Raw genomic sequence first — 26908 nt, forward strand, 5'->3', positions numbered from 1 at the left:
ACACATCCAATATCCAAGGAGTATGACTAATAAAGTAACACCAGCTATTTTGATCAGTGTTATTGCTTTACCATCACAAGGCAAATATTTATTTATTAAACAATTATATATATGTGTATCATAAAATTTCTGAAATGATGACAAGAATTAAAGGGCAAATAGATGTGATTAATCCTCAAACAGTACACCTTTACATGTGAGATTAAAATATAATAATGCAAAATTAATTCAGATATCAGTAGCTAATGCATACAATTTCATACTATCCTGCCTCCAGTTTTCCCTTCTCCAAGTGCTCTCTCTTGCATAGCAACCTGACCACTGTGCAGGGAAGTATCATATGTATTTTAGGCCCTTCTGATAGTTCCTTGAAAAGAGAGTCTCTGACTTAATCTCATCCCCTCCCCCATTATGCTCCGTTTGTGGTACAAGCCCAATCATGTGTTGAATAAGCACATTGATGCAAGAGCAAAACTAATTTATTTTCAAGAGAACAGCTCTAAAAGAGACTTTTGATAGGGTGTATTATTGTTCAAAATATTCGCTCCCCATCCCTGAGGGAGAGTTGTATATGCCCACCCTGTTGATATCAGGCTTGTCCACATGACTTGTTTTGCCAATGACACGTGATTGGAAATGATATGTGCCTCTTCTCAAGAGAATCCTTAAGATCCATCCCATGGTTCCACGATGCTTCCTTTCCCATCTCCCCTGCAACTATTACTACCCTGTCAGCCTGAGTCCCAGAGGGAAGAAAACACGGAGCAGACATTCATGCAACCCATGGCAAGCCTATAATAGAGTGAGAAACAAGCCTCTATTACCATAAACCGTTGGGATTTGGAGGTAGTTTGTTATCACAGATTGTTAGCCTAAGCCGACTGACACAGGGCCCATTTAAGCCTTTTCAATAATGAGCCAGCAGATCCTCATCCCCTTTGCTATGGGGACAATCCCTGCAGCATCTACGCCCCTGGAGCGAGTAAAAGAAAACAGATGGCTGCGACTCCTGTTCTTCACCACTTGCTTTCCTTAACCTTCAGCGACGTGAAAAACTAATGTTCAGCAAATTAGAGAGTTTACCTTTTTAAAGATAAGGAGTTGGGATTGATACTAATTGGACTAAGTTGAAATATTTCCAAAATAAATAGAATCATTTCACAGAGTGATATTCAGGATTGAATTTTTATAAATATTGCACAGAGCTTTCGGCAGTCATTAAATTTGACAAATACTTATTGAGCACACTATCAATATGCTAGATGTCATAAGACAGGACTGTGCCAGATGCTGGGCTCCAGAAATGAGTCGCTGCCCTTGACTTCAGGGAGCTCACAGATAGAGAGATGCATGTACAACTGGCTCTAATACAATTAGATGGATTTTACACCTGTAGGATCAATAAAGTGCTATGGAAACAGAGAAGAGGATAATCATTTCTGTCAGGGTAAGGATACGGGATTTTGTTAAATGGATGGGGGATGGAGAAGGTTCTGCCATGCACAGGATAAAACATGAGCATATATAGAGAAGCACGAAAGTATTTTTTTAGTCTGGGACAATATAGCTCTAACATACAGTGTGTATGCGTGTGCAAGAGTGTAAAGCGGAGAGGGAGGGGCAATAAAATGAAAGTGAAAAACTGCCTACCATGAGTGGTAAAAGTTATGACAGAGTAAACATAGTATACTCTGGAGCCATAGATCTAATCCCAATCCCAGAAGGTTTTAAAGAAAGATACCTGAACTAAATCTTTGGTTTACACACACAGGCATGCACACACACACACATTCACATATATGTGTGCATACTTATGTATATATCTATACATATAATACACATATGTGTGTGTGTTCAAAAAAGAGAGACAGATATTCCTTTCTCAAAGTAAAATCCAACAATATTAAAGGGTATACAGTGAAAAATCTCCCTCACACTCCTGACTCTCAAACCCTCCAGTTCCCTTTTCTAAAGGCTAAAGCTATACATTAACTAGTATCTACTTACCAGGTTAGATTGTGAAGAAAGTAAGAGTGAACTTCTAGAAAAATGATTGGAGTTGAAGTGGTGGTCAGGATCTGATATCTGATAGTTTACTCATATACAAGCTTATAGGAGTATTTGCGTGTGTGTATACATATAAAGCTATCCTTTTCTTCTTCATTGTTCCAGAGTGTTTTATTTTATCAATGTACCATAATGTCCTTAACTGTAGTGATGTACATTTAGAAGGTTTCAACAATGCTGCAGCTAACTCTCTAGGGCATACTTCTTTGCATTCATGTGCAAGTCTATCTACCACACAAATTCCCAGAAACAGAATTGCAAAGTAAGAGTTAGCCAAGCAAAAACAAAACAAAAGGAACAAGACAAAAGGAAGGGAGCTTCCTGCAAAGGCAATGTACGTGAAAGGGTTCATAACTGCCAAATTCTCAATGTGACTAGTACACAGTGTAGAGAATACAGCTGGAGAGGACACTCAGGAGCCAGATCATGAGGGGCCGCACATGCCGTACTCCTGAGTGTGGAGGCATTATGAATTTAACATTTAAAAAATATCATCCTTGGGGCCAGCCCGGTGGTGCAGCAGTTAAGTTCGCATGTTCCGCTTTGGCGGCCTGGGGTTCGCAGGTTCAGATCCCAGGTACGAACATGGCACCGCTTGGCAAAAGCCATGCTGTGGCAGGCATCCCACATATAAAGTGGAGGAAGATGGGCATGGATGTTAGCTCAGAGCCAGTCTTCCTCAGCAGACAAGAGGAGGACTGGCAGCAGATGTTAGCTCAGGGCCAATCTTCCTCAAAAAAAAAAAAAAAAAAATATATATATATATATATATATATATATATATATATATCATCCTTGTGGAAGGGTGGAGGATGGATTGGAAAAGTAAGAAAGGGCAATCAGTTAGGATACAGCCACAGTAATCCAGGGAGGAAATAATGAAGGCCTGGGAACCTGTCTTCCTGGGCACCATGAGGGAAAGTCCTCCCTTCCTTGCCTCTTGTGCTCTCTCCTTTTGGGAAACCTCCGAGGTCAATGTCTGAGATGCCTCACGGTGAAGCAGCAGCAGCTGTAGGGAATGACCCAGCAGTGGGATCCACCCCTCCACCCTGGAATGGGAAAACATCCTTCCTGGTGCTAATTCTTCTACAAAAATTTATGTACTGATGGTTTCCCTCTTTTTTACAGGATAAATAACTGTCATAGAATTTAAGAGCTGGAAGCCATGTTGGAAATCATTTCATCCAAGGGTCCTCAAATTTATTGTGAGATGCGTTCCATTTTCCTAAAAGTGTGAGATCACAAGGGGGGCGGAGATTACAAAGTAAGTGGGAATGAACTCTTAAAGAAATAAAGTGTAAGTAGTAGTCAGGATCTGATACTTTCATTAAAGTAGCCAAAGGGAATGGGGGGTTGGGGGGCATGGCACCACTGTGTATATTTTCCCACCAAAAATTCCCAATCCAAATCCCAACATTGGAAGTTTAAGCTTAGGCAGAGAAGACGTGGCAGCCAGCTTGAAGAAGACCTTGAGATTTGTGATCTAAAATGTTACTACCTGTCTTGTAGGAAGATAGCGGCATTTTATACCTGATTGGACCAAGGCCTAAATAGGTTAAACCACTCATCTCAAGTTCAAACAATTTAATTGGTGAGAGACCTAATACTAGAACATTTTCTCAAATTTCATCTTGCATCAGAACCACCTGGAGGGCTTATTAAAATATAGATTGCTGGGGGCCAGCCCGGTGGCACAGCAGTTAAGTTCACATGTTCCGATTTGGTGGCCCAGGGTTTGCCAGTTAAGATCCCAGGTGCGGACCGACCCAATGCTTGTCAAGCCATGCTGTGGCAGGTGTCCCAAATATAAAGTAGAGGAAGATGGGCACAGATGTTAGCTCAGGGCCAGTCTTCCTCAGCAAAAAGAGGAGGATTGGCAGCAGATGTTAGCTCAGGGCTAATCTTCCTCAAAAAAAAAAAAAAGAAGAAGAGGAAGAAAACATAGATTGCTGGGCCCTAGCCCAGGAGCTTCTGATTCAGTCTGGTGGGAGTGGGAATTGAGAATTTGCACTTCTAACAAGTTCCCAGGTGATACGGATGCTGCAGTCTGGAGATCACACTTTGAGAAACACTCTACTAGAACAATGCCACTCTCCATGTGGTACCTATGTTGCCTATAGAATAGAATGTACGTACACATTTATATGGTCTTCTACAATAAAGTATTTCTAGATTTTTATAGCTTTAAAACATTGAGGAAAATGTTACAAATTCTATAGCAAATCCCATTTCTCTGTATTTGTAACACTCATAGATTAGAATTACCTCACAATAGATGAATGTATAAAAGTTATGTCAAAAAATTCAATTTCTAAAGTTCTACTTCATGGACCTTTAACCAAGAAAAATAAGATTAAATGTCTTTAAAAAAACTTACTTCCTTAAATATCTATGAGAATGAATTAAACTAAAGGCAACTCACGGGGCCGGCCCCATGGCCTAGTGGTTAAGTTTGGCATGCTCTGCTTTGGCAGCCCAGGTTTGGTTCCTCTGTATGGACCTTTACCATTCATTGGCAGCCATGCTGGGTGGTGATCCAGATATAAAATAGAGGAGGATTAGCACAGATGTTAGCTCAGGGCAAATCTTCTTCAAGCAAAAAGAGAAAGATTGGCAACAGATGTTAGCCCAGTGTGAATCTTCCTCAGCAAAAAAAATTAAAAAAATAAGAGGCAAATCACAAACTGGAAATATGCATGATCTAAATATGACACAGGGTTAACACACATAATATATTCAAACTGAGAAGAAAACATTCAGTACCATTTAAAAATGGGCAATTCTGGAATAGACAGTTCTTAGAAAATAAAAAGTTAATAAATGTATAAAATATTTATTCTTATTAGCAATAAAAATAAAATAAATGAAAACAATAATCCCACAACTAGAAGGACCTGCAATTAAGATATACAACTATGTATCAGGGGGGTTTGGGAAATAAAGCAGAAAAAGAAAAAAAAAAAAGAAAACAATAACAAGAAATATCTTTTCACCTTTCATATCAGCAAAGACTAAAATGACCTTAACATTCATTGCTGGGTCAATCACCACAGTAAAATTTTCATACATTGCAGGAAATGTGAAAAGTGAAACTTTCATATAAGTTTCATTATCACATCCTCCCTGATTTCCTCCATGTCTTGCAAAGGATGTTGCAAGTTTTAATATAAAAAAGCATTATTTTTTGAAAGTCATGTGAGAATTCTAGGGCTCAGAAACATAAAGTTGAGTCATTTCAATTTCCATCATGCAGTAAGCATTCTCTTGATTTTAATGATAGTGGTATTAGATTCAAAATTCAGCTCAATTTACATAATCCCCCAAAGATGGCCCTAGAAATCCATTAAAGGTCACCTTACTTTTCCATACATATACCAAATTCTAATCCATTCATCCGTTTCCTCCTCTATTATCATATGCCATGCTTTTGTAAAGCTTACTGCTTATTGTACTTTCATCTCAAATAGAAAATCTTTCAGTTTGGCTTTCCATCCTACTAAACTCCATTCCAGTATGTATTACTTGCTCCTCTTCATGTTATAGTAAAAGATTAAATAGTCATTTATTTTTTGATGTATGTAAAATTGAATCCAGACTCCATAAATTTTCCTTGGAAGTATCAATGCACATAGAGGTGCCGAGGTATGGGACGCAGTGTTTATCACTGCCTACTCTGGGCTGAGTATTAAAAGCAGGTATCACGTAATGGTCAGGGAATAGAATTTATTTGTGTAATAAGCAAAGTAGAAAATCTCCTTGGTTCCCAGGTGTCCAGCTGCAGAAGCCTGAAGTTAATGACTTGCTGCTCATCATACCCCACATATACAACTTTCATCACACAATTTACTCTTCTGAAAGAAAATATGAACAACTCTCAGCCCCATAATAATGAAAAAAATTTAATTATTTTCACTCAAATTCTCATTTGAATCACAACTACAAGGATGATCAATTTCAAAATCTTATTAGTTCTGCTACTGTGAACTATTTAGATTCTCATGCAGGATCACTTTGCAGGAAAAACCAGGAGACACTTTTTTTAATGAACAATTTACAATCAACATTTCTGTCAAAAAATATTTTCCAATTTTATAAAACTGCAAACATAGACTTTGGCTTAAAAATCAACATTTTTAATATGAGAATAATTACTCCCTGTGCCTAGCTAAGATGCCATTATATACATAGGTACTCCTCATAACAAGTTAGATAACATTTTAATATTTTCTATAAAACAATGAAATTAATTGAGGAACTAAATTACTTTAAAAAAATAGATCTCCTAGGTGATTAGCTCCTTCTCTGTACTATTGGTTTGGTCCAGCATAGGCAGATTGGGCTAAAATAACAGCCAAAAGATCACTGAAGTTCTAATGTTGGGCTTATAAGAGGAGCTATAAATAGCATGGGGTAATATTCTGATACAGAATTTTCCCAACTGCAGAGTTATTCCTTTTGTATTAAAAAGAAAGGGAAGTGAAATTTATTCTACTCTTTTATAAGCACTGTGGCTGCTCCCCAGTGAAGATGCTCTGCGGGGTTCTTATAGTATGAAAGCTCTTCCCCATCCAGCTCAAGACAAATATCTTCATTGTCCGGGTGTACCCACGTGGCTTCTAGCAATTCAGCAAAGATCTCACTTAGAGCAGAAGCTCAATATTTTCTCTCCCACTGCCCTCTGCCTCAACCAATAGATAAAAAAGAACCCAGGGCTTTTAGGCAAATTATTCTCTTCTATTTAAACTATTGGCTGGGACTAGAAATAAGCTGTGTATTTTCTATTGATTTCCAAGTTAAGGGGATGAAAGTAGATAATGCAGATCAAAGATTGGCAAACTATGGCCTGTGGGCCAAATCTAGTCCAACACCCATTTTTATAAATAAAATTTTATTAGAACATTCATTTTGTCTATCTTTTAGAGTGCTTTCTTGGTACAATATCAGAGTAGAGTACTTTTGACAGAGACAGTATGGCCCACAAAGCCAAAACTATTCACTATCTAGCCTTTTACAGAAAAAGTATACTGATCCTGCTACAGATATAATAAGGAACAAATATCAGAAAGAGCCAAAAGCGGAGCATCTTGCCAATAGGTAACAGTGCGCAGGAGGAAGCAGGTCAAGATCCCAAAGAGACAGTAGGCAGCATTTGAATACTTGCATGAAAAGTTTTCAAAGAGTTTTTCTTCCAACTTTAGCAGTCACAAACATGGAGCTATATCTTAAGCCAGCAGTACAATCAAATCATTTCAACAATGACCAAAAAAATTGATAATGCAAAGTGGGCTAGGTATTCTGCTAAGCTCTTGATTAGCTCTGTGCTAACTGAATTATAACCATTATTTCACACAGAAAATTAGTTAATAATACATTAAATTTGGTTGTTTTGCTTTGGAAGATTCGCCCTGAGCTAACACCCTTGCCAATATTTCTCTATTTTTTAGTATGTGGGCTGGCAGCACAGCATGGCTGCTAACAGCAGTATAGGTCCACACCCAGGAACCGAACCCCAGCCACCGAATCAGAGAATGCTAAACTTAAACACTAGACCACCGAGGCCGGCCCAAATAATAAACTAAATTTTGATAGTGTGTTAAAATTTACAAAGGATTGGTGCATACATTACTTTATCCTATTTGGTTTTCAAAATGACCCTGAAAATGGAGAGATTAAAAAAAATCAAAACTCAGAGAAGTCAATAGCTTTCCCAAGGTCACACAGCTTGTAAGAAACAGAGCTGAGATTGAATGTTGTGTCATCTTATTCCAAGTGTAACCCTCTTTCTACTGTATCTTGCTACCCTGCATTGTCCTTAGATATCTAAAAAAAACTTTTATACAATAAAATTTTACAAAAATTTAAGAGCATCCACAACTAATTAAATAAATACCTTAAACACATCTGGTCCCTGTATGATATTTTTCCTCCAAACATTTTACAAGAGAAACAGTGATCAACTTTAAGTTTAAACAAGGTTAACAGAAATTGCACAAAAATAGAAGAGCTATGTGTTCCTTAATTATTAAGTAATTATTCAGGCTGAAATATTCTTGAATCTTTCTGGCATGCTTCTTAAGCTTAGTTAAAAAGGTATTTTAAGACAATCTTTTTAGCTTCCTACTGAGATAATTATACTTATATGTCTTTTCAAAATATTTGACAGACTTACATTACTGTGAGCAGAGAAAAAAATAAAAATCAATAATTAGTTCAAAGGACTGTATAAAAGTTAGCATATCTATATGTTTTACCTTGGAGTTCACAACTTTAGAAAGTTAAACTACTAAGAAATATAATTAAGGCAGCAGCAAAGAAGGCTAATACATTAATGCACCTGCCAGCTCCAGATGTGATGTGTTTCCTGCAAGGAAATATCAGACTCCAAAAGAGCACTTCCCACAACTGTTGTGGGAGAGCAGGGCGAGGCTCATGTCAGAACTGAGGAGCAAAGTCCCAAAGCCAGCCCATGAAGAGAAAAAAAGAGCTTAGTGAGAAGTGTTAGAATTAGAAACTGCCTGCCATCTCTCATAGAGAAGCAAGGAGATGTGGACAAGGATGGAGCCAGATCAGGGCTTCCTGCTAGTATCCTATTGTCTATCAATTTGCCTAATTAAGTGAAGCCAATGGGTTTCCTACCTGAAGCACCTCAGTTATTTCAGTCCGTGGACTACCTAGAGAGGATATGATGGTTCTAGTACTTCCTTTTAGATAGAGTAAGTTTAATATAAAGAATATTAATTAATGAGGACATTATTTAATATTGTCTTTCATGTTCTGGCCTTTAATTTCCTATAGATGGTTTTGTCTAGATCACGTATTATTGCTACCCAATAACATCTCTAGTATAGGTCTACATAGGTCCAGCATAGGTCTAGACAATGACGTCTCTAGCATAGGTAAAAGAGTATGCTAGTGTAACTAGGTATACCTGAATAACATACACATGTGGAAACATAAGTCCTTATGCATATATCTCAAGTATATTTCTTTCTTTATGGAATATTCAAGGAAAAAACTGCCACAAAATAAATATTTTTCCAATCCTTTCAATCTCCTACAAGGAGACATAGATTAGAAGGATGAAAACCAGATATATCTCCAGGAGTGTGACTGGAGGTCAGAGAGAAGGAGACTTTCCCTTTTTCTCCGTAAGCTCCGGTGTTGTCTGAACTTTCCACACTAAGCCGTATTACTTTCGCGATTAGGGAAGAGGCTGCAGATCTCCTTCTCCTCACAAACCTCACCCAGAACTGTCCCCAACACAGCCCAGCTCCTCAGGGCGACCAGACGTCCCCCTTCCTAAGCTCCAGGGCCTTTGCCACATCCCCATAGTGGCACTTCTCTTGTGGCATCGTATTGCTTTGTTGCCTTTTTTTTCTCTCCACCAGACTATAAACTTCAGAAGGCAAGAACTGTCTATGGCTCTTAGTGTTTACAATCCCAGAATCCAGTACCTAATAAATAAATACTTGAGGTATTCAATAGATAACAAATCATGATGACTAGTACTACTAATATCTGATATTTACTGAAAACATACTTATATATGCCAGGCACTGTGCTAATCAAATTATATCCATTATTTCATGTAATTCTCAAGAAACCTCTATGGAGTTTTCTAGAAGAGAGGTGGACTAAGGTAGAAAATGAAACCAGAAAAACCACTGATTGCAGTGGGGAGAGTATGACAATAATAAGTGCCACCATTATTGGAAAAAGCTATTCAATGTAAATGGTCTAGTGACTTCCAGCAACTGTGGCATCTCCTAGATTAAAGTGTACAAGCTACATTAGGTATAGTGCCTCTGGAAACCTCCCTACATTGCCAAATTTATTACAGAAATAATTTAGACTAAAAAAGCATCAAGATTAACATCTCTACATATAAATTTAAGGTGACTATCTTTCTGATGTTAGAAAGAAATACCTATTGCTAAGACATATAGTTTTTATTACCAATTCCATTTTTATTCACTGATACAGCAGTAGTGTGATAAATAATTACCTACAACTACATAAAAGAAAGAAATATTTCCAAAAAGGCATGGGTTACCTACCAATCTAGAATTCTTTAGTAAAGAAGAATTATCATTCTTTAGCAGGAAGAAGGTAAGAGTGTCCAGAATATATTAATAATTTCTCAGATTGACATCAGAGGAAAACTGACGATTTTTCACAAATGCTTCTTATTTAGTGGTAACTGACCTGTTCGACAGACCCCGGGACACCTACTTTCACTGCTCAAGCCCTTATCTATTAAATAATAGCATTGATCAGATGCTAAGTACTAAACAAGGATGTACCATGCCATTTTGATTTGGAAAAATTCACGGTTCACATTAAACCAGGCTAAAGAGCCTCAAAGATTTCTGAAAACCTTCTGTTCAAGTTGGCAACAGCTTAGGACCCAGTGGATAAACATCCTTCTGTCCTCAAAAGCAACCACCTACCCAGCTCCCATTTGAGAACTATAACATAAAACCATTATCTTCTATGCTTTAAAACATTCTATTCATCAATCTTTATCCGGGTCCTTGACACAAGTTTCTTTTTCATTCTGTCCTTCCTTTTAGGACAAAATGCTCTTCTAATTCCTAATCTACTGAAAATGCCATAAATCAATGCATAGTCTTCAAAGAGACTCATATAGACACATTAGACTTCTATTATTCAGATCTACCACACCAACCATAAAAAAAGAAATTATTAAACAGGCATCATTTTTAGTTGTACTGGGAAAAACTCAGTTTAGTTCCGTTTTTCTTCCTATAAAGCTTCGTCATTTACTGGAACATAATAGATTCAACCTGTGTTGAATCTGTGATAGGCTAGTATTGATTTCCATATCTTCAATAGCACATTTAAAATCAACAAGCTTTAAAATGTTTAATTTCTAGTGATTCAATGGATTTTTTTTGCTAATACCAGAAAGTTATTTTTAATAAATTAGGGTATTTTGACATTTCACAATATAGTTTCTAGACTTGAAGAGAAATTATCATTTAAATATTTTGCAGTGTGAGAAGTCTCAGGATTCTCTACTTCAGACAACCCTGCAATATCAATACTTGTTAGAGAAAGTCTTGCACTGTACTTCCTAGCACGGAAATGACTATCCTATGAGCAGGACATGCCTCTCCACAAAACCATTGATCCTGCCTGACCTAATTCCTCCCTGGGGCCAGGAAATGATTCTGTTTTCTATGAACACTACTTGGAATTCTCTGGAACACTGAGGGCCACAGACTAAACAGAATCAAATTAAGTGAAGTGAATATAAAGTAGAGTACATTTCCCCGGTAGGGTGACCATCTGTTGCAGTTTGTCTTGGCCATCCAGTTTAAGTTGATTGCTCCAATGTAATAATTAGTAACATCCCCTTTCACTGTCAAAAGTGGCCTAGTTTAGGAGACAAGTTATATGGTTACCCTCTTCAACGGGGACTACAAAGACTCTATTCACTTACTTCTTGGAGGGTGCTAACTACGTGGACCCTCAGATTCCAAATGTTTGTAAGTGTATTTCACCAAGTAAGAGGTGAAATACCTGCCTTCATTTCTGAGCGGGCCAAGAAGATCTGTGAAACAGAAATATAAGTGTCGCAGTAGAAAATATTGATGCCTTAGAAAGTACAATTGTGGTTGATTCATATTCACTTTTCATTTTCATGCTTTTCTGAAACAGTGCTTCTATGTGAGTTACAACAAATTAATAAGAAAAAGCAAATAACTATGAAAAATATTTTGGCGGAACTAATGGATCTGTCTAAATATTACTTTCAGTAGCTTTTTACTGTTCATGTTATAGATAAGCATACCCATTTGGGTTAACACTATGAAAATGACTACATTCCTAGCTAAGCCATCTAGATAATCAGGCAATTACCTCATGATTTTAATCAATGTTGAGATCAAGATAGAAAATTCAGACTCCCAAACGTCTCCTGTTTTACAATCTTAGGAATATCTGACTGAATTCTCTGAACAAATACTTCAACTCTACTTTTCATCTTGTCAATATAATCATAACGACTGTGATTACAAATAATGTGGCTACTTTTATGAGTCACTCTAAAAATAATCAAAGTAGTTGACATTCATGTCATAAACAAGGACACTTTACATTTAGACAAAGCTAGATATGATTTTCTCAAGCGAAAAAGACTTTGACCATTTACTTGGGTCAGACTGCCTCCCTTTAGTCTGTTCTCCACACAGCAGAGAGACTAATCCTTTAAAAATGCCAATCAGATCATGCCACTGCATGGCTGAAAACCCTCCATTCATTGGCTTGCCATCCCACTGAAATAAAATACAAAGTCCTTACTATGACCCAAAAGGCTCTGCAAACCTCTCAGACCTAACCTCCTACCTCAGTTTTTCTCCTTCAGTAAGGTCCAACAAGCTGTCCTCCTGCAATTCCTTAAACTCACTTAATAACGTATCCATCTCAGGTTTGCATTTGTTATTCCTTTGGTCTAAATTGCCCTCCTCCCAGATACTAGTATGGCTCTCTTCCTCCCTCCCTTAACTTAGGAGTCTGCTCAAGTATCTTCCCGTTAGAGAGGTTTACAGTGAATATTCCACCTAAAATAGCAGTCACAGACCCCACCGTCACTCTATACATCCTTTGCTACTTTATTTATATTCATAGCACTTCTGATTCATAACATGGCATTATATGTTACATAACTGTTAATTATCTGCTCTAACCACTAAATGTAAGCTCCACGAGGGGAGGAATTTTATCTCTTTTGTTCAATTATGTCTCTTTAGTGTTGACCAATGCTCATTAAATGAATGTTTCTAAGGCCTACAGTATCAATAAATTGATTAAATTAAATATAACCTGATGATCTAAAACTAAGTTCAAAATATGTGTCAAAATGCTTTGACTTCTGAATCAGAAGTCCACAACTTCCCCATTGTACATGAGCTCTAAATTAATTTCCTCTGAAAAGCATATTTCATGCAGTGTTGCTAAGAGTGTAAATATACACAAACCCCTTGGGAGAGGAATTTGGCTGTATATTAAAACTAAAAATAATGATCATAACAACGTACATTGACCCAATATTCCCACTTCTAGCTATCTATTCTACAAGAATAAACACAAAAGTGTATAATGGTATGTGTGCAAGGATATTCATTATAGCATTTTGAATTTTTCAAGCTTGTGTTATTTCTGTAATTAAAAAAAAAGCTAAAAAAAAGTTTACATTCCCCAGAAAGCAATGTCAAAGCATCTACTGAGGAAAGCAGATCATAATTTTATTGAATGTGAGATATCGAAGGGTAATGCTGAGCAACGGGACTGCTAATCACCTTGCTTAACCTGGGAGGTCTCACAGTGTCTACCATACCCACAAGTCCCTACCTAGCCACAACTGAGTGGACCTAGGAAGGACACCTACTCCAAAGGCCACTGAACAACTGGTTGACCAGCAGCCTGTCAGGAGGACAGATTCTAGATCTCTACCTCAAAGGGGCACACTAAGATTTATCACAGGTAGTCTAAACATGATGCATACCCAAGGAAGCAGAAGTTGGCAATGGGGCAAAAGCCAACTTAAACACAGACAAGACAGGCAAAAGCCACGTGCCAGCAGAGGGCACAAGTGAGCAGACCCGGAAGTCCTGCTGTCCAGCCATTCCTGTTCATCAGTGAGGCGAGGCTGACCCTAGGCTCCTACCACCCTTCCTTCCTCAGGTATCTTTAAAGTTAAGCGCTCTTTAAACTTTGTTTTACTATGTATCTGTTATTCACAACCTGGAAGAGTTTAACAGAACATTAAACTGAGGATTGGATTAAGCTTTTAAAAGGCCTAAACTCTGAAAAGATTATAGTTCCCTCTCTATTCTCTAATTACGTGTAATTCAAAATAAAAATACTATGAAACCTACAGTAAGTGTAAGCAAGTCCTGATACATGAGATTTTTTTCTTTGATCATTTAATAAAATATCAAATTTTTCCCCCTCTAAAATTTCTAGTGACCTACATTTGTACTTAGCTTGCCTACGAGGTAATCCATTATTACCGAAGGTAAAGGTGGGACTGGAAAGTCCACTTCACAGACAAAAGCACCTAGCCTACTACAAGTTAGGTCACCAATATACTTCCAGTGGTAGACAGACAATATATTTTTACAACTGTTTTTTATATATTCTGGCATTTTTTAAAAATGGGTCACAGAGAAAAGAAATAAGCACATCAGTAAATAATATTTTATCCCTTAAATGTCACTTAATGTTTTTAATACTTTTAGAAAATTATTATAGGAATATATTCAATTATTAATTTAAAGCCCAGGAAGGCTAGGATCTTTAGGAACCAAAGTTTCAGAGGAATGACATTTTTAGTTTTCTTTAAAACACCAAGTGCAAAAAAGTTTTTTTTTTCCTAATCAATTATCAAATAGTTTTTAGAAGCCATATAATAGGAAAGTCTTGCTACTTCCATTCTTTATGTTATTCATTGCTCCATGATAGAGCTGTAGTGAAGGGGGATACAGAGGGACATATGTCCAAAGTCTCAATTTGCAGGATTAGAACAAAGAAGCTAGACTTTACACATGTGGGTCACAGCAAAGAAGGTGTAAATTACTATGTCTCCATCTGCTTTTCCCTCACTCCCAACCCTGGACCAATAACCCTCATTCTAGCTAAGCCTCTGCTCTGTGAACCTAACATTTACGTTTACTGAAGAAAGAAACAACCCAGCCTTTTTCTCAGAGAAATCTTGTTGTAGGATTTCCGATGGCACAGTTTTTTATGTCTGACTAAGCTTTGCAACGTCACATTGTTGACTGTTCAGCTAGTGACCAATAATGATATGTCTGGATTAAAGCTGTGTTCTCTTTGGATTATAATGTAACATGGATCCCTTGGCATTCTTAATCCTATAAGATGAAATTTTTGCCAGCTTTGTTGACTGATTCTTTTGTTTTCTTAAATAGCTTTATTGAGATGTAATTCATATAACATATAATTTACTCATTTAAATCATACAACTCATTATTTTTAGTACAGTCATGTGCCACATAACAACGTTTCAGTAAACAACAGTGATGCCCATAAGACATTCCTTAGACACTGGTCCCATAAGATTCACACCATACAGCCTGGTGTGTAGTAGACTATACCATCGAGGCTTGTGAAGTACACTCTACGATGTTCACACAACCACGAAATCACCTAATGACGCATTTCTCAGAACGTATCCCTGTGGTTAACCCATGCATGACCACATATTCACAGAGTTGTGCAACTATCACCACAATCTATTTTGGAATGTTTTCACATCCCCTAAAAAAACGCACCGTACCCATTGTACCTATTAACAGAATCTCCCATCTCCCCTCCTCTATGCCCCTGGAAACAATTATCTATTTTCTGTCTTTTTGAATTTGCCTAATTCTGGACATTTCATATAAATATAATCATATGATATGCTGTCTTTTGTGACTGGCTTCTTTCATTTAATATAATGCTTTCAAGTTTGCTGATTCATTCTTTGAATGGGATTTGCATTATATCCACACAAACTGTTTTCCAAATATTAAAAGCACATTTTGCATATTCATCGATGGACAGCAAATGGTTTTCCAAATTTATTGCTCTTCCCAATCTCCTACTGAAATCAGAAGCTAGACAGGCTCTTGAAAAAAAAAAAAAAAACAAAGTCATCAGGTTCTGAAAATTTACACTGCATATCCTGCAGGAAATGAAAACTAAGCTTTCATATTAATACACGCAGACTTAACTAAAATCATATTATTATACACACACATTCATTCTCCCCAAAATCCTCATTCTATTTAAAGAATCAAAATCAAAGAACCTGTTATAACTCAAAATATAAACATTTGAACATAAAACAAGCAAATGCACCAAACGAACAGACACTTTACCCAAGAAGATGTATGAATGGCAAATAAGCACATGGAAAGTTTTGATCTCAAAGAACCCCACAAACGGTCTTGGGAACTCCCAGCGATCTCCTTGGGCCATCCTTTGAGCACTGCTAGACTAGGTTCTGTTCTAAAATCAACTGAGGTTCATCTTAATGAGGTTGCTTAATCTCTACTGTCATTAATACAGATACTTTAGGATCAAGCCTTTTGGGAAATCAGGATCAGAAAACTTTCTGAAGCATTTTGACTCTCACATTGTATAGACTTGGCTCTAACTTATTGAAAGTAAGCAATCAAATGAGATATATCATATTATATCAACCCTTACTTGTTGAATCTCAAACATTGTTCTAGATTTATCAGCAAGTAGAATAAATAAGACATTACTACACATTGTTAACACACCTAATTGTTACAATGTTATTTTCTAAAGCTACTATTTTTGTCTCTGATTCAGAAGCTGCGGTTTCACATCCTTTCCTGTTTTCCCCCATCTCTACTACTATAAAATCTCCCCCTTAGTGTCTGCATTTGCTTCTAAAATAATAAAATGTCCTTGAATTTTTCTAAAATGAACACTGACATCATAATCTAAAATAATCATGCTAATTTTAATATCTGGAAGACAATGATCTAATGGTCATTTTAGAAAATGTGATTAATTTCAATTTAATTAATATTTATTTCTTCCGTGGCTCTCAGTTAAAGGCTAACAATATGATCAGTAAATCTATGTATGCCTTACATCCTGAAATGGTTGATGATACTAAAGATGTACCAGTTCATTTGGAATGTCTCTAAAGCTTTAGTCCTCTTTGAATTGAGATGTACTTCCCATGTAATGTGATTTAAGACTCAACAAAATCTAGATATTTATAACTTAAACTCAAAAACAACAGTTTAAGTACTTACTTTACAATATCTCCTTCAAGAGCAATCACTCTCTTAATGATCTTCTGTTCTGGGTTTTTAGGGGACCTGGAATAAGATGAAGTTATATAATCAGTTATGTCTCTGTTGTTTCAAGAAAATGAAATTCTACAACGAAATAGGATATATGAAAGTCATTACACAATCCTTTGTGCTCATGATATGACATCCATCCTACTTAGGTCCCAAGTGATATGGAGCTACTATTGAAATAATTCCCATTTTAAACTTCTGAGGGAGAAGAAGCCATGCTGAAACTTTACAAAAATAAAAATACAGAGGGATAAAGAATTTGATTATTAAAGCTAAGTACTTGCAGAAAAGAGGATTCATACAAAAGAAAATGATTAGACATTTCTTTAAAACAATAACATACTTAAGTTTCTATATTTCATTTAAAATAAACAGAGGAGTTTGATTTAAATCTTCAAGAAAACACTGAAGACGAGAGACATTTTTTGAAAAAATCAAGAATTAGGAAATTCTTTTAAACTACATTTAAGTTTAGCCATTTAAAGATTATGTAATTCAGAGTGCTAAAACAAGCCTATTGACAGTTGAAATTGATACATTCTGGTATACTAAAAGCAGACATCATTTATTTCAAGCTATGATGAATAGTGTATGGTAAATGTTTACTTAAAGTGATACTATTTACTCTAAATAACTATTCCTCCCCTCCCTCTCTTCCTTTTTTCTTCCCTCCTGCCTTTCCCTCCCCATTCTATCTCTGGAATCTCTCACTCTGGGGGAAGTACTGTCTATCCTCAGCAGCCCTACTGACAAACTCATTTGGTGTGGAACTAAGGTCTGCCAATTGCCACGCAAATGAGCTTAGAAGGAAATCCTTCAGCACCAGTCAAGTCTTTAGAGACTGCAGCTCTGGCCAACAGCTTACTGCACCCTCATGAGAGACCCTGAGAGAGACCACCCACTTAAGCTACTTCTGGCTTCCCGATCCTTAGAAATCTGGGAGATAACAAATGTTTGTTGTTTTAAGCTGCTAGAGGTTGAGGTAATTTGTTACACAGCAATGCATAACTCAATCTTAATACGTCCAATTTCCTGCCAATAACATTTTAAATCTTTTGATTTAACGGATCTGTTTCAAGGAACATCTCATCCATCACATAAATGATCATTTAATATGCATTTGAAAATCAGAGAGGGATAAAAATATTTTCAATTCAAGCCACATTTTGAATTAATTACTTTTTTAAAGGAAGGTAAATGCACAAACTAAAAAGATTAAATATACTCAAAATTTAATGCTTCATCAAAGGGAACATGTAGTTTCAATAAGATTTATATTTCACATTATATCTTGCAGAGAAAATGAACTCTTCTAAACCATTTGCATCTATGTACTTGTGACAGCCACAATCTTTCACTAAATCAATTATTCATATTCTTTATTTTAAAAGGAAATTTGATCATAGTTTGTGACTGAACTGTCCCCTTCTCTGAACGGACTAAACATTATATTTCTATAATTTTAACGTCATTTATGTTGTATGGGAGGAAGAACTGTTCCTCTACCCTCTAGGTCCTTCTGGTCTAAGAATTAGATTGACAAGAGATAGAATAACAGGAGAAAATCAAACATAGTTTAATAACATGTACACATGGGAGAAACTCAGGAAACTGAGTAACTCACCAAGATGGTTTACATACCATCTTTAAATACCATGTCAGCTAGAGACAAAGGAGGATGTGGGGGGTAGTAGTTTGGGACTTCAAAGGGGAGAAAGACAATTTACATGGAGAAGGAAAAGCAAATGTTTGATAAACTAATGTTTCTGGGCCATCTATAGACAATGCAACCTGAGAGAGAGAACTTTGATAAGAATGGGCTTAGCAAGGATCCTCCCAGTCTACCATATCCAGAGTTATCTGTGTGATGGTCTGGCTTAAGGACACGCCTTCTATCTTAAATTCTTTTAAGCAATTAGGGGATAGGTGAAAGTATTTTCAGAGTCTTTTGTTCTTAAAAATAATCAAACTAAAGAAACATATTTTGGGATGGGAGACACAATTCGGATCCCCTACAATGTACAGCAAGAGTGAGAGATTTGGGCACATTCAAGCTGATGAAATTCATGTCCTTTGTGCAGGGCTACTTACAGACCTTTAGAAAATTTCCTTTCAACGTCACTCCATTTAGACAATGAGACATGTATAAAATAATATTCAACCTCAGTGATCACCAAAGAATTGCATATTAAAACAATAGGATACCATTTTCCTATTATATTTCCAAAGAAATAACAATAACAATAATAATAATACAGTTTGTTGTTAAGGGTTTAGGGACATGGGTACTCTGTATATAAAGTGTGTAGTCATGTAACATGCAACACACCTTTCTGTAAATTTTGTATTCTCTTTAACATAACAATTAAAGTTTTAGGAATATAACCTAATGATATGACTATAGATGTATGAAAAATTTTAGTTACATGAATGTTGCCTATTTTCTAAAAAGATCGGGAAGAATAGATTCGTTAAATAAATTATAGTCCATCTACATATCAAATTGTTTTCCAGTCCTTAAAAATGATATGATAAAATAATTTTTAATGATGTGGAAACATCAACAGAATGTATAGATTGAAAATGCACGTTAAAAAATATTATGTGTACCATGACTTGCATCTGTAATCACATAGAGAAAACGTACATGTAATTGTACTGGGAAAAATCAGGAAGGATATAAAACAATAGTAGGGAGAGTTCTGCATGTGATAAAACACATGCCTGGATCTTTGGTTCAGATTACTGGGAAGCCCATTAGCAGATGACAACTGTTTATGCCGTATGACATTACCCGAGAGGAAATTCTCCAAGACAGGGGTGAAATCTGAACTAATTACCAAGTTCCTCTACCTAATATTGATGCGATATTAACATTAATGAAATAATATAATAAGCAACCCTTGTCAGCATAAACCAATACTTTATGCCAACAACCTTTAAGCTTTTGAGACACTCGCAAAGTATTTTATATTTTAAAATAATCTATATTTTAAGATCATGAGGCAAAAGAGAATATGCAAAGTGAGCTATCTATATAATTAAAGTCTTATGAATTACCACTTCAAATATATCTATAAATTTTAATGTAATATTAAACTCATGAATCTAATCAAATGACTCAAAATGAAAAAAAAAAACTATTACTAACATTAATCCCATTACCACTTAAAATCTATATCTGTATTTTAATCATTAGGCTGTTGAATGCATTACTTTGATGTAAGTAGGAGTGGTATGAGAGTTATTACAGATTTACATTGTGAAAGTCATTGAACTCCCCTTTGTCTAAATTTCCTTGGCCACTTGCCTATCTCCTAGGAAGTGTGAAGAATAACAAGTGAAGGATTATGCCTTACTTTGGGGATACAACGTATGCTGCCTAATAAATACTAAAATTTGCATTTAAATTTGTAATTTTAGTGTTTTCATAATAAGCATTGTTTTACAATATTTACTTCTGGAGCCCGGATTTTAAGCATTCTGTTTTATGCCAATGATTTAATTAGGCAAAACTTTTCCAGAGGCTTGGACAAAATGCCCAGAATTGTCTCTGTACTGTGTGGGTCTCGGCAGATCAGTTTGGTGTGGCAGAATTTGTCTCTAACAGAATGGTGTGGGGAGGGAAGCAGGGTCTAGCATAGTCATAATAAGATTTCCATGACACTTAATGCTCTTCCTCTTGAATTTTATTTCCTATCTTGATAGAAATGTTGCTGTTTTTACCCTGTCACAGGCCAAACAGAGCCATGTCTTATGTCTCATAATTTCTGTAACGGATTTCATGTTCTTACATATTTCCAAAAAGTCCTGATTTTGATCCTGTCTGGATCACTGGGGAAGTACTTTGAATACTCAAAAGAGGCCCTCTTGTGTTTTGTAGGGATGGGGAGATTAGCAACCAAATGTGCCACCCTCTCTGTTTCTGAGCCAACATTCACCCTCATGTTATATTTAGACCTCAACCTTGTGCGTAGGCTCTCTCATTCTTCTCCCATTTACAGTAAAATCTAAAACCTCCCTCTTTGGATTGTGTAGATTTTTATATTTACATGGTTCAGGATTAGCCCAGATTATCACAGAATTAATCTCAGGATTAGAAGTCAGTTTAGCCATAGTCTAACATAAATACTGATCCCTCAAAAACACCGCAGTTTATTGGACACTAATGATATTGCATATATCACAGTGGGGTCTAATTTTCATTCTTCATTAATGAGGTAAAAGTAAGAACTAATATTCTCGGAATGTCTTACATTAGGTAGGCTATTTTCACTGTCCTAAAAGATGGTCATGCCTTAAACCATATAACTTTACATCATTATCATAAAAAAAAATGTAAGTATTGTTAATCATCAAATAAAGATATAGAATGAAAAGTCCACTCAACACAGTTATAAAAAGTCATTTTAAAAAAAGTCATATCCAATGAGAGCTTTCCTCCTCCATTTTTTTTTTTTTTTTAATTTTAGAAAATGTTGCCTGGGTTTGACATGGTTTTCATAGATGGTTAGAGCTAGAAAAGGCCTATGAGTGTATCTCGCCCATTCTCCATGGCCTCCGTGCTTCTATTTGGTCCTCTTGAGCCCTGCAAGTGCGTGGACTGGGGTACGAGGGAGATGGAGTCGGCTGTCACTGTTTCACCTCTGCTACAGTGCACTGCTCACTATAGGCATGCTCCATAACCAATCGGGGTCTCATCTTCAGGGAGATAAGCTCCATGAGATGTCCTAAACCAGAAGCCAGACAATCACATGTAGCTTGTAGAAATGTTTTGTTTGGTCCATTCATAATCATTTTTTTCAAATCTTGAGCTAGCCATGCGAATAGGAGATATAACAATTCTGATTTCTTGCTCCTCTTGAAAAAATAGGAAGATTTGGCAACCCCAGGCCCACATTCTCACATGAAAAGAGTCCACTGGAGCTGAGATGCAGATGCTGAAGATTTGTCACAGTCCCAACAGCTTGTTTCACAAATGTCTAGCGCCTGAGGACATGGTAGTTTGGAGCCTCTAGAAGTATTCTACCTCTAGCATCATATAACTACTGAGAGGACGTGTATGAAAGCTCTACAAAAGGACCTAGCACATAGTAGGCATTCAGTAAATTTTATAGCCATCTCTTCCTAAAAAGCATTCATAAAGGAGATCAATTAACTAGGCCCAAGCAAATAGTTACAATCCTTTTTCTAGACTCTCATAGATAGAATATTTATTTCAAAAACCCTCTAATAAAAAGATTTTCAGAATCTGTTGTATTAGAGGGCAAGAAAGGCATTTTAAGGAGTTCATCAAGTTTTATTACACAATTAGCTAAAAAAAAATTAAAACTAAATATAACTATTCATATTAGAAAGTCACAGGTTAGCTTTAAATTAAATGGGTATTATCTGTAAAATCAAAATAAAAATGAGTGATTTTCAGCATTGGATTCTGTATATTTGCTCCACTATCAGTAGTGTGAACTTTGTGCACACAGCTCCATTTTTAATGATTCATTTTTTAAATTCAATGCAGTTTTATTAATTAGTACTCACAAAGCTTTTTACTTAGGTTAGTATTTCAGCTATATTTTTGCCTGTTGCAGACTTCTCTTTTATCATATGAATCTTTTAAACTTAAACAAAAGAAACTATAGTAGCCAGCCCTATGGCCAAATGGTTAAGTTTGCGCACTCGCTTCAGGGGCCCAGGGTTTCATCGGTTCAGATCCTGGGTGTGGACATAACACAGCTCATCAGGCCATGCTGAGGCAGCATCCCACATAGCACAACCAGAAGGACCTACAACTAGAATATACAGCTACTTACTGGGGAGCTTTGGGGAGAAGAAGAAGAAAAAGAAGATTGGCAACAGATGTTAGCTCAGGTGCCAATCTTTAAAAAAAAAAAGTATATGAGTTTGATACAAATTCTGTGTACAACAGATGGAAGTATTATTTTAAAAAAAATATATAGACTGTTGATGCTCTCTGGGATCATTCTTGAAATGAACACACAAGTGTGGAGCCTTTAACTTCAGACATACTTTCAGAAAATGATATACATGTTTTTGGATCCATTTGTTTTTCAGAAAATTATATATATCAATCAATCCCTAACAATCACTTTTGACCTGATATCTCAGAAAATGTTCCAATCCAAGGGCCTCATTATTAGCGAAGAGAATTACAGATGAGGTGTCAAGAACCCAGATTAATGCTTCAAATATGTCTTCTATAATATCTTATTTTCTTAGATAGGGAAGAGGTCTTGGGGGAAGGGAGATCCTGGGAAAGACACCACAGGCAGAGATAAAGGATTGTTATGAGCATAGACAACCTTAAAAGGAAGTGAATACAATTTTAGAGGACCAGGGCTAATGCTTGAGGGTAGGCTCATTTTGTGGGGTGGTGATGGGGTAGGAAAGAGATGGTTTATCTACTTTGGCTATTCTTTCAAAGCATACTCTGCCTGAATCAAGCTACTGAGTAGCAGCAATAGAATCTTTCAGAGAACCCAAGAGATTCCAGTCAGGATTCTAGTGATCTAAGAATGTGGCAGCAGGTACAACAAACATGTTTCAGATTTATCATCTACAATCCCTTATACAAGTAAATGTATTTTAATAGTACTTATGAAACAACAAAAGCCTGAACTTTAAAGAATTAAACTGTTGTTTATTAATAAAAATTTTTTTTCTTGGTTAAATTTAAGAGTTGTTCCATTGTCACTAACTATGATTAGAAGAATTTAATAAGCAAATAGTGACAACTGGTCTTGTTACTAAATCAGCCTTGATTATGTAAAATCAATTAAATGTGTATTATGACTAACTTCTGTAATTGAAAAAAGCTGAAATAGTTTTATAATTGAGTGTTTTGATTCTGAAAAATAAATGTCTTAACTATAAAAAATCTAAGGAATTTAGAATAACCATCACAATGAGTTAATTTCTACCAATGTTTATTAATTCAAGCATTTCAAAACATAGAATATTGTAATCATCAGGTAGTGAACATAATTACAATTATTCCTTGATGCGGGGTCGGTGAGCCGAGGAGTCGAAAGAAAGATTTCTTTAGACTCTTAAGATCTGGCAGTAGTGCTCTTTTATTTAGAGAATAGTATAGAATAGCATGGGGACAGGACCCATGGGCAGTCAGAGCTTCTGCTGCCGCCGCTTCTGCTGCCCCCGCTGGCATGGGGACAGAGCCCATGGGCAGGCAGAGCCGCTGCTGCTGCCCCCGCTGGCATGGGGACAGGACCCATGGGCAGGCAGAGCTGGTGCGTGGGGACAAGACCCACGGGCAGTCAGAGCTCCTGCTGCTGCCCCGAGTTGAGGGTTAGGGCTAAATTTAAGGCATAGGTATGTGAGTTATCTCTTTACAAGACAAAGAATATGTAAAAAAGTTAAAATGGTATCAGTGGCCGTATGGTCTGGCCATTTGGCGGTCCCACAATTTTAGATAAGAATCAAACCGGATTGAGTAAATGGCAGAAGTCACTGCTTGAATTTTATCCTCGGCTAAAGACAAAGGAGGATTTGTTGGGGGGGGGGGGGGGGGGAGGTCAGTTACATGAGGTTGCCAGACAGTAACCAACTTAAGTCCTTGCCTCTGGCATTGATTAAGAGCTTCTAGAGATAAGACCATCCCCCCCTTCTTCCTGGCACAGAGAGGGAGGCATCTTCACAGATAGAGGTTTCCCTTAGAAATGTAAATGTTTCCCAACAAAGGGGCAAACAAATTCCACTCCTTGGAGCCTGAATCTCATCTGTAGTTTTAAAACTAACCAGCCTAAAAATCCTCATCATAAGCCATTTTAAAATTAAGCAGCCTGAAAATCCTCATCATTCCTCACTGTCTAAAATAGTTGTATGTAATTTAATATATAGATAACATATATAAAATATATAATACATATGCAATACATATGTGTCTATATATATTCTATCACACAATATGGAATCATGCTGTCTAAAGAAGTTCCTTTGACCTATAAAGAAACTTCCGGACTGAAAAATACATCCCCTGATTTACTTATTTTGTAAATCTGGGTTTTCACACATTGAATATGCTTGAAGTTGAACATATCTGTGGAACTGGAGGAGATGAATACTTAACATAAATGTAAATACTAACTATTCTTTCAATATAGACTCCCAAAGTGCAGGCCTTCATACAGAAGTACTACTATCTGTTCCCAAAGCAGGACAAGCACTCAGGAGTGTCTGAGTTGTTTTTACTGTAGTCAAGATAGGTTTTGCCCCTTTATCCACACTATCTCACTGAGTATGCCTCTGCAACAGAGTATCATTTAAACCGTGGAATAAAACAAGATTAACTGGTCTTCAAAGGAATTAAAACCAACAATCTAGCCTCAACTCTAATGCTACAATTAAGCTAACTGGCATTATATTTTGAGCTTCAACTAAGTTAGGAAACAGTGCCACATATTTTTGGTAGGCTTGAAGAATATACAAACAAAAAACAGCCAGAAAGTGCAAGCTATTGATATTTTCTATATCAAGCCATGTCCATATCCATCAATATAGCATAGAAAAGAGAGACCAACTGAAATGCAAAAATGAATACTACTAGGATGTAAGAGCTGAAGTGAGGACACTTATGCCAATGCCCATGCAAGAGGATAGTAGTATCTGCAGTCACCTGGAGAACACTATTGGAGGAATGGCACAAGGGCCAGCCTGTCTCTAACACAGCCCACTTGCCAGCTTGCCATGATGGTGGTCACACTGCGATGTCAGATGCCAAGTTTAGGGCAGGAGGTATCTTGGTAAAAGTGAGGAGAGTGAGAACAAAGGCAGTCTTGACCATTTTACCTGGAGCCAGCATTTAACCTCTACCCACTTTTTCACCCATAATTAATTTCTAACCAGGCAAATGTCTGAAAAAAAGACAAGCGGCAGAATTATTACCCTTATAAATATAAAAATGACTGTTTTATCTATGGCAAATTAAGCCTTTGATGTCTGCCAAATTTTGTTTAACAGGTGATTGCGATGGACAGAAGCTATTAAATTCACAGGTGCCCACCAGAGCTGTGAGCTCCAAACAACATGGCCGGATTATCTTCAATGTAACTTTCCGTGGTCAGATAAAAATGTGAGATATAAGTTGATGTGCCAACCCCTAGCCCTTTTATTTCATCACTATGGTTACTAGATGACATTTTTCAAGGTCAGGCAATAGATAATAAAGAGTCAGATGGGAATGGGGGCATTTCAGTGGTTGCTAGCATGGAGGTGGGGGATGGGAGGACCTTTATGACTCAGAACCATACAGGCCAACATATCTCTCAAAGGATACCAGCGTAGAGAGATGGCAACTGAGATTCAGGTGTCCATCCTCTGATGTTATCACACCGTAAACCCCCCAGAGCTTAAATGATATTCTGACAATATGTGAACCATAAACGACAATTTGCCTTGAATTGCCTCAGAAAGCTCTTAAGTTTACCTCGATTTGAAAAGAATAATGTTACTCTTGCAATAAGAAACTTAAATTCAGTAATGACAAAATAAGTTATACATTTTTGCATACATAATTTGTATGGCCTGAGAATTTGTACCTATTTCATTGTATATATCTGCAGATTAATATGCTCTCTAGTGACTGTGGTGACAGGCATTATTAATGTTTCAACTGTGCTACTGGATTCAAAATTTTCTAGTAAAATTGAGTTAGGTAGATGTGTGAGGGCAAGTGAGATTCCACAAGATCACTGAAACTATCCTAATTTCTCTAAAATGCTCAATCTCCTGGAGGATGTTGACAGTGCGGAGGTTAGAATGTAAGTAGAATATGAAGCATCTTGGCTCATTTCTGTTCTAACCCTGTTGAACTTATTACTTTTTAAAACACAGTACTATTGTTTTGTGGAAGAGTTCTCAGCTAGGCTCCAATAGCTATACACAATTTGCTCCCTCGAAAATGTCAAATTTATGCCCCAATAGTAGACTGA

At 36.7% G+C, this 26908-nt stretch overlaps 1 protein-coding gene across 9 annotated transcripts in view; it reads right to left on the reverse strand.

The window, feature by feature from the left end:
- Positions 1-26908, reverse strand: part of IMMP2L (inner mitochondrial membrane peptidase subunit 2) — an 848424-nt gene that overhangs the window by 246319 nt on the left and 575197 nt on the right. For 7 of the 9 annotated variants that reach the window (XM_070617586.1, XM_070617584.1, XM_070617583.1 and 4 more), the window contains one exon: positions 16893-16958. In XM_070617586.1, coding sequence (XP_070473687.1) covers positions 16893-16958 — 66 coding nt within the window. Of the gene's footprint in view, positions 1-14456; positions 15725-16892; positions 16959-26908 lie in introns of those variants that run through there. The other 2 variants (XM_070617589.1, XM_070617590.1) reach the window with 1 other exon arrangement.

Source organism: Equus przewalskii, chromosome 4 (assembly GCF_037783145.1).
Source record: "Equus przewalskii isolate Varuska chromosome 4, EquPr2, whole genome shotgun sequence".
Taxonomy (NCBI): Eukaryota; Metazoa; Chordata; class Mammalia; order Perissodactyla; family Equidae; genus Equus; species Equus przewalskii.